The sequence below is a fragment of the Sander vitreus genome, chromosome 4, assembly GCF_031162955.1.
Source record: "Sander vitreus isolate 19-12246 chromosome 4, sanVit1, whole genome shotgun sequence".
In the NCBI taxonomy this organism is placed as follows: domain Eukaryota; kingdom Metazoa; phylum Chordata; class Actinopteri; order Perciformes; family Percidae; genus Sander; species Sander vitreus.
Window position 1 is genome coordinate 7,858,239 of NC_135858.1, and position 9,347 is coordinate 7,867,585.

At 40.9% G+C, this 9,347-nt stretch overlaps 1 protein-coding gene across 1 annotated transcript; it reads left to right on the forward strand.

Annotated features, from left to right (window-relative positions):
- The first annotated feature begins 296 nt into the window (after positions 1-296).
- Positions 297-9,329, forward strand: ubap1 (ubiquitin associated protein 1). Its single transcript, XM_078248012.1, has 7 exons — positions 297-473; positions 3,431-3,477; positions 3,643-3,767; positions 4,538-5,362; positions 5,485-5,643; positions 6,223-6,324; positions 6,510-9,329. Exons 2-7 carry the CDS (start codon positions 3,438-3,440, stop codon positions 6,648-6,650), a joined length of 1,392 nt encoding a protein of 463 aa, XP_078104138.1. The 5' UTR covers positions 297-473; positions 3,431-3,437; the 3' UTR covers positions 6,651-9,329.
- The last annotated feature ends 18 nt before the right edge of the window (positions 9,330-9,347 follow it).

Consider the following 9,347-nt stretch of genomic DNA (forward strand, 5'->3'; position numbering starts at 1 on the left):
TTGTATTGAAATTAGTTTAAATCAGCACACTTTTACTTATTTGTATTTTTGCGGAGTAGCCTACTGTTAGTCTTTGCCTTCAGTAAGGTTTTGTATGTGCTTCTTATTTTTCATAAATCACATTCAGGGAGTTGCAAATGCACTTTTGGTATTTACACTTTGTTGTTTGCCAATAACGCTATTATTCCAAACCAAACACTTGATTTGAATAATGAAGCACTGCAGCTACCAGTATGATGACACCGCTGACTCACAGCTGGATGTAGTGTTGTAAAGTTCTGACGTCATGTAGGTGAGTGGCGTCAGACAGGAACCAGTGGAAGGGAGCTTGACAAATCAAGATGGCGTCCCACGCCGAAGCAATAGAGATATTTCAGTGTAAATAAAACTCATTCGCAGAGTAGTTTACATTTGAGTGCCACCTCGACAATACGTCGTTTGGATTTTGAAAAAACAAGACGGAGCAGATACAGGTGAGAGTAGTCTTTGTTTATACGTCATCTCAGTTTAGTTTCAGGGGCGGTGGCAGCAGGGACAGCGGTCTGTCTTATCCAGCCACATAACATTACAACCAGGCCAGTGGCGAAGCTAACGCTAAGCGTATTAAACGGTAGATTTTCCCCAAAAACATTAGCCAGCGGCTGTCAGTGAAATAATTAATTCGACCTTAATATTCCAGCATTTCCAACTAATGTCATACTATATGACTATGTTGACTATATGTCAATGTTGACTTCTTAGCTAAACTGTCAGTGTATGTTCGCTGTTAGCGCGTTGAGCTAGGAATGAGCACGGATATTAGCTTGTTGCTAATTAAAACTAATCATAACTTAGCTAAATGACGTTATAAGTATAAGCTATCGCACTCCAATTTGTCTGCTTGCAACATTGCGAGCAATATGTGACAACTGGGAGCCTTGACGTGGAATTTTAATGTAAACTTTCCTGGAAATGTGATGAATTGCAGTTAACGTTACTGCGATGCTTTCGTTGCATTTCAGCTCCCCCTAAACTAGCTAACATAACAAACTTGTCGAGTTGTTCTGTGCTGTTGTCGCTAATATCTGAAACATTTACATTAACTTGACTCAACTACTCTAACCGTGAGTACAATCTAAGTTAAAATAGCTACGCAGAACAGCAACTTGTGGTGGAGGGGTGTTATATATAATTATGCCTAACTAATGTAACTACCCAATAAAGGGTAACCACTAGATTAAAATCAGATTACATTTAAAATAAATCTGAAATACCGCCTGGTCACGAGATACCCCTTGATCTGAGTGGGCCATTTCCATGGTCATTCATGATTAGCCAGAGAGCGTAGTAGAGTATGATGACTAAACTCAAAATTGGGGCTAATGGACGTTGTACAACTCCCAGGTTAGTGCAGTACAGGTAACCTGACTGTACGTTGCATTTCTACATAGATGTGTTTATAATGAGACATGTCCACGTGTGCCACTCTCTTGGAGAGCCTTAGGTCTTTGTACTTTTTTTTTTAACCAATGCTGGTAATATTCAGCAGATTGCAGTGCAATACAATGACCATAGACCCTTTCAAGGATTTAAGGGGTTCAAAGAACATTTATCCTCATTCTGCAACATAATGAAATGCAGTTATATTCCACAACACAAGAAAAGAAAAAAAGACAAAACAAAAACAGACGTGACACCCATTATTGTTCTCTGTTTTGTGAATATATATATATATATAGTCAATTTTACTGGTAATTAGTGGAGCTGTTCATTTGTAAGTATAAGTGAATATACAATCATGTTAATGTCTCAGTCAATTAAAGCATCATTTAAGCATTTATTTATTTGGAGTGGCAGTAGCTCAGTTAGTAGGGTTGGGAACTGGAGGGTTGCTGGTTCAAGTCCCCATTTGGACTAAAGTATGGTGGTGGACTGGTAGCTGGAGTTCACCTCCTGGGCACTGCCAAAGTGCTCTTGAGCAAGGCACTGAACCTTGACAGCTGCAGCCCCCTCACTCAGACGTTACTCCATTAGTGTAGGTACTGAGCATGTGTGTATTCTAACAACTGAGTGAAAACATTGTAATTTCCCTTTGTAAAGACATTGTAAATTAATTTTGAAAACTGGAGGGCAGTAAGGCTTAACAATAAATTCACTACCTTTATCAGTTGCTAATTGCTAATGTGTACGTTACCTTTTTCCCACCTACATGTCCAGTAGACACAGAGCCACCTGGCCATCCTGCCGCAGTCATCTGAGAAAATGATATGTCTCTCTCTGGCTTGCTAGATGTTCACATTTCTTCACCAGCCATTCATTTTCTTTGTCTCAAATGCTATTTTGTACTGCGTGGGTAATGTACAAGTCAACTCGACTTGTGTGAGTTTTGTGGAAATGACTGGCTCGTCTCATATGGCTGATTGGTTAGAGTTGGTGTGCTGATTTTCAGCAGTGTAGGTAGTACTAGCAAAGTGATCATTATGTCAGTGAGCTATTTGATTCAGTGTTTATTTAAAATATAGATTATTTGAGCATTAAGTACTCTTGACTAAAAAACAAATCAGCCCTTTTCAGTTGTGTAAGTGAATCAAATCTATCACTTTTTACACTGAACGCACACAGTTTAGTGGATGTGAACAGTAGCCTCTCTGTGTTGATAATGTCAGCCATTGTTGCACGGCATGACCAAATAACGGGATTATGTGACTTAAGATGCAAAGCAGTGGAATGTTCAAAGCCAATAGGAAAGTGAAGAATTTTAATTTGAATAGAAAAAAACATTTTCACTACCACGTGACGTCATAGTCATATGCTTTGATTAAAAGGGTTCTGTAGGACCATTCTCTGAGCTTAGTAAAAGACATTTTGTAAATATCAGGAACTACTCTGTCAGAGAAAATGTCACGCCTGAAGGCAGGTGGAATAGAGCTGGGGAAATCCACTTTGGGCTGTTTTCACACTGGTGCTAGTGTGTTTTTTTTTTTAAAAATACATTGACATATGCCATGTAAATTAGGGCTAGGCGATATGTAGAAAATCAAATATCACGATATTTTTTTTATTTTCGATACCGCAACGATATTGTAGTGTTGACTATTGGTGCTTTCACAAAATATTTACACAATGAGATTTTTGATAAATAATCATCAGTAATGTGGATATAATGACTAAGTGGGTAAAGGCAAATAATAGAACAGTTACAGCAGTCTGGTAAGTTCAGAAAATGACATCACTTTACTGTAATGCAGCCTTTAAAACCAGGAAAAGACAACACTTATGCCATATTACGATATCCAAAATCTAAGACAATATCTAGTCTCATATCACAGTATCGATATAATATCGATATATTGCCCAGCTCTAATGTAAATATTAACTCTCTTTGACATTTAACCGTTTCACTCCCACTACTCACTAACTTTACATCTGGTGTACTCATGTCTGTTTTCAGTCTCTAAATGGCTGCGAGGAAGTCTGGATCAGATGTATACAACAATGGTGAGGACATATTTTTTGATGCTTTCTTGTTTTGTTTCCTGTTTGACTACACTGATGTCTTGAGTTGTGAGTGAAGTCTAGGTTCAAGGTCTGCTGGCGCCTGTACTTCTAGTGTCTGTACTTCTATTATATGCTTGCTCTGTTTTTTTTGTTTTTTTTACACAGGACCCATCAGCTACCTTGATGAAGTTCCCTTCAAGGTCAATGACAAATTCCGCTGCCCAGCCAAAGTGGGGCTGCCTGTTGGTTTCTGTCTCCCAGACTGTGGCTCCTTGCTGATGGACTCACAGGTTAGTCAGGCACAAGAAAAATGTTAATTTTGCACTGGTGTTGTTAGCTGTGGTACGCTTCACTTAAATGCATCACCGCAGCATCATCACAGCAGGGCTCAAGGGCCCATACAGACCATCTGGCGATTTTGCCCAGGGTTGTGCGGTGGTGGGAGTGTCACTGAAACGGCCCATTTGTGTGACGTCCTGTTGTGCTCATTAACCCCCAAATGTAGCACAAGTAGAATTTTTATATTGCTCTGTTTCTGTTTTCCGTCAGATTGTTGATAGATCTCAACGTTTCCGACCGCACTTGAAGGCAGCTTCATTTCACGGAGAAAGAAAAGAGACAAGCGAGACAGATCAACTGCTTTGTTGTTTGGCAAACATTCAGCTGTTACACAAACTCCTGGGCAGTTCAGTGCTTGTGTTTAAAAACGTTCTTGTGGCAGCAATAGTGGCAGTGATGTTTACTGTACGGGTCTCTCACACTGCCTCAAAACCGACTGATAAGTCTGATTACATGATTAGCCACTGCAGCGCGACCTGAGATTGTGTTTCTCTAATAGTCGAGTCGGTCTCAACTTTTCACTGTAGGCCGCTACATTTTTTTCCGTCTCCCCCCTGCGGCACCCCCCGACGCAGCCTAAATGCTTTTATTTAAACTATGTTTTTGAGATGAACTGTCATGTGGCTCTTATACTCATAATTATTCCTGTGTTTCTTCTGTCACTCTGTGTGCGCTCTCTGGCCATCTTCTTTCTCACGCCCTCTTGCTGCGGTCTCAACAGTATGACTTTTCTCTGGAGAAGCGTAGTGTGCGTTGGGGGGTTGAGCTGGCTGAGGCCAGAGCAGCAGAAGCCAGAGCAGAAGAAGCAGCAGCCAAGCAGGAGGCAGAGAGCAGAGAGTGCTTGGCACAGGCCCAGGACATTGATGGTGATGGAGGGAAGAAACGCCGGTCTGCTGCAGAGGACCAGGACCTTCTACCACCAGCGTTGAACCCCGTCCTGGCGGGGCTGAGTCATAATGCCATCCTCACTCCACTGCCTGCCCCAAGCCTTGGCCCCAGGAAAATCCAGCCTAGCACTCCCCAGCTGCACAGCCTCAACCTAGCCGACTTTGAGCGGGAAGAGGACCCCTTTGACAAGCTGGAGCTCAAAACTTTGGACGATAGGGAGGAGCTCAGGAACATCCTCCAGAGCCAGCCCCAACCTCAACCTCCTCCCTCTGTATCCCTACCAGAGGTTTCCCAGATAGGGCCAGTGTCACGTGGAAACAGCCCGTCTCCTCCCAGCACCAACACCAGCCTCACAGCCAAACCTGGCTTTACCCATAAACCCAATGGGTTGGTTGCCTTGCTGGACATGGACAGAGTTGGACAACCTGGGAGAACGGGGTTTGACACAGATGATCGACCCTGTAACATCCGCTCTCTCACTTTTCCCAAGCTCTGTGATTCTGGTGACCCACTGCCAGTAAGGTACAGCCCAATCCCTGCACCCATCCCGGCTTCTCGACAGAACCTACCCAATGGCAGCCCACTGACCATTCCCAAGACCCAAGTTATTGTTGCCCCTGAGCCAACTAGCCACACCAAGAGTGGCGCACCAAAACCGGTGAGCATGAGATTACTTACTGCATACCTGACTAATAGTGTGCATTGTTTGTTTGGGATATAGTGATGGAAAATAAGGAATCTCAGGAATTTAATTGACATTCATTTGTGTTTTTACTCCAGGCCAACCCAGGGTCAGGAACTGCTGGTCTGCCATGTGGCGGAGCCCTGCTCAGCATGACCCCCAGTGAGCGTCAGTGTGTGGAAACCCTTGTGGGCATGGGATACTCTTATGAAGGTGTCCTACGGGCCATGCAGAGACAAGGGCAGAACGTGGAGCAGGTGTGACTCCCTCTCGCCCCAATGCGCAGCAATCTGGATTACTAGCATATTCACTGTTCGACATGCTTAGCAGTTCATTGTTTGTGTGCTTGTATAATTGTTTTCAGTGAAGCATCAACAGTCTTAAATTAAAATTCAAGTTTCATCACACTTTCTGTTGTCTCAATAGTTATGGCATGGATACGTTTCTGTGATCTGTACAGCTAATTCTGAACAATATGACCTGTCCATCCATTGTTATATGATTATGGTAGCTATAGCAGTAGATGTGGTATAACATCTATGTAACGGGTTCCGTGGAGTTGGTCTATCAGATTGAAATAGTACCAGCTGGTTTTAAATGATGAACTAACATTAGGCATCACAAACTTTTAAAATGCAAGCCACATACAGCATAAAGAGAACAATAAATGAATCCTACAGAACAGTAACATTAATTGAATTCAATCCACAATATAATGTCAAATTGGAAAGAAATATTGGTCTTTTCTTTGTCTTCTGTGTAATGCCTAACTTTTAAGCCTCATTAACAATGTGATATTCAAAGCAGACATAATATGTACGTATTGTCTGTCTAAGGTACTGGACTACCTGTTTGTCCATGGGCGTCTGTGTGAGCGGGGCTTCGATGCAAGTGCGGTGGAGGAATGTTTAGAGATGTACCAATGCTCAGAAGAAAAGGTTTGTACAATTTGCTGTTAGCTAACTGTACCCCTTAGGAACATGCATTGTGTTTAGTCTTTGAAATATCAGCAATACCGCTACATCACCCTATCTTGATAATTAGGCTAAAGTATATAGATTACTTTAATAGATTTTATAATCTATAGTATTTTTTTTATTTTATTTTTTTTCATCCTTCCCAGGCCTTGCAGTTCCTTGAGCTAATGTCAAGATTTGGTGAAATGGGATTTCAGCGGGATGCCATCAAAGAAGTGCTGCTAGTCCACAACAATGATCAGGACAAGGCTCTAGAGGACCTGATGACTCGGGCTACAGCTAGCTGAGCCAAGCTAACCAGTCAACCAAAGCCCAGCCCAGGGCTTGCTTCCCGCTACTACCCGACACAGCCCCTTTCCTTCTGCCTACCCTATCACACCATGCCCTGTCCTTGCCTTGGCTGTGGAAGGGACAGCTGGGCGACAGTTGTATTTCTCTCTGTGCTAAAACATATTGTGTCTCAGCACATTTTTTTAAAGACTGTGCCTAGAGTGGAGGGGGTCAAAGTGTAACAATGCTTAATGGTGGTGTTTTCTTTTCTAAGAAATCCTGGGGTTAGGTACCAGGATTTTGTACTGCGAGGGTATTCAAGAATGGGGAGAATGACTGAGCTGGAAAGGAGAAACTGGAAGAAATGGGTTGTGGTGTTTTGGAAGCTGCAGGACCTAATGGCGAGCTGATGACAGGCTTTGAGTACATCACAGAAAACCCAGTTTGAACTCTTGATACTCCCAAATGACTATTTAGCTGCCATCTTCCACTGCTCTGTGCAGACCTATTAAATGGTGGTGGGGCTTGAGGAGGCTCTCTTCAAACTGAAACAACTAACATTAAAATTCAAAAAAAAATAAAAAATAAAAAAGGCTTAGTCGCCAGACAGACGGCTGACTTCAAGAAGTGCCCTCTCTGCTCTGGTTCCCTGCACCTACAGTAGTTCTGTTCTATTTTATTCTTTCATTTCATGTCTGTTGTTCTGTTCATTTGGGCACTTTTTCCATGTCATTTTAAAGATTCAATTTATTTGATTTCTTTTTTAGGAACTGCATAATACATCCTTAGTCACTATAACTCAGAACATAAGAGATATTACTGCCTCAGTACGCTCTTTGACCTGCACTGGAATGGCTTATTAGAGGAGTGGGGCTAAATGGGGAAAGTTCCTCTGTAGGAAATAATAAGAAATCTCCCATAATCCACTGGCACTGATGTCATTAGCTGCACACACATGTTTCATTATTGTCAACTTATTTAAAATAGTACACTGATACTTTCATTTAAAAAAAAAATAAGAGTTTGATATGCTAATGTTCGATATGTTAACTCACAAAAGTGACACTTTTAACTGTCATGGACTTCTGTTTGCAGACTGGAAATGAGTGAGTGGTTAAAAAAAATATAAGTGAGTGTTGTTTTTGCATCCACATTACAGTGCAATAGAGACATTTTATATTGTGCGTCTGTTGACTGGCACATTGAGCCTCAAGTAATTGTCCGGGATAAGGAATGGTCTTCAAGCCTTGCTATAAATTTGGATGTAACTAGAAAAGGTTTCTTTCATTTCAATGATCTCAATCATTTATTCTCTGTAATTGGATTTCATGCCACAAAATCTCCAATGACTTTGCTCATATGTAATATAAAAAAAAAAAGTTTCATCTTGATTTTAGGTTTGATGCCATCTACTGTACACAGTCTTACATGGAAAATTCACAAAAAGGTTCAGTTACCACATGTCAAAAGAATTTTCCCAAATGTGAATTGGTGTAATTGTTTTAAAGAAGGCCAGGATCTTTTATTTTTATAGTATGTGTCTGACTTCCATACTACATATGTTGTTTTTTTTTAAAGCATGTCTGCTCAGTTACCAAAGGCAAAGATAGCAGAAGTTTCCATAATATTGAGCTCAGTGGTACTGATGAGGATTGTGAAAGGCATGGCAACAGATTAAGGGCTTAAATTTAGCAAAATGTGTTTTGGAGAACTGGCACTTTGCTTTGGGCAGGTCCAGTACTTTGTCCTATGTTTTAGAATTGCAAAAATACATACTCTAACCACCAATCTATTTAAGAACAACCTCTGGTTGGCAAATCTATTTATAGTGCGGTTTATTTCCGATACAAAACATAATTTTACTTGTTTAATAGGCTATATTCGCTACCAAGTGTCTGCAGAATAGTATACAGTACCACTCAAACCAGAGGAATGAGCACATGCTCGCAGTAAATAAACCTTCTGCCCAAAAACAACAAACATCCCAGTGTTTGTTCAAGTGACACACATCGTCGTGGATCTGTCTTTCATTCCATTTTTGCTATTTTTATGGGTAGGACAGTGCCTGGTGCAGGCAAACAACATGACACAGGCAAGGTGTCATGTTCGACCTAGTATCTTTATTCAAGCCAGAGTTTTGTCTGATATGTGGTTGACATGACCAACAAACAAGTGTTTTCACCCAGTTCTGTTTTTAACTGCCTTCCTTTTTGTTTGACTGATAAAGAAGAAAGGTTCACTTACTTTACAGACAAAAAAAATCATTATTGTTGTCTTACATAAAGCAAGTGTGGTTTCCTTAATCATACATAAAGCAAGTTTATTTCTATGTCCATTTATGTATGCCTCTCCTCTGACAGCCACTAAAGTTGGAGTGAATGCAGCATAGAAATAAAAATGTTATTTCTATGAAATGCAGTATTGCAGATTCTGGACCTCCTCCAACAATGCCTCCCATTTCTGTTACGATCTCTTAGTTGTGTGGAGATGAAATGCAACTCGGTTCAGATCCACCTCTAAGTTACAGCATATTTCAATATGGGGTGCAAATGAATCTAATGAACATTTAACTTAATCTTAATAGGTGGCTGAGTTGAATGTTCTTTCCCAAGCTCCTGAAATGTGATTTGCAAAATGTTCAATTTCCTTTTGAATTATTTGAAAAATCCTCTTGATTAAATGTGCACATCTTTTCAGTGGTGAGACAATTGATT

Coding starts and splice junctions, on each gene's coding strand:
- ubap1 (XM_078248012.1), top strand. CDS start 3,438: ATGGCTGCGAGGAAGTCTGGATCAGATGTATACAACAATG. Junction 3,768..4,537: donor CCTTGCTGATGGACTCACAG/GTTAGTCAGGCA, acceptor CGGTCTCAACAG/TATGACTTTTCTCTGGAGAA. Junction 5,644..6,222: donor AAGGGCAGAACGTGGAGCAG/GTGTGACTCCCT, acceptor TGTCTGTCTAAG/GTACTGGACTACCTGTTTGT.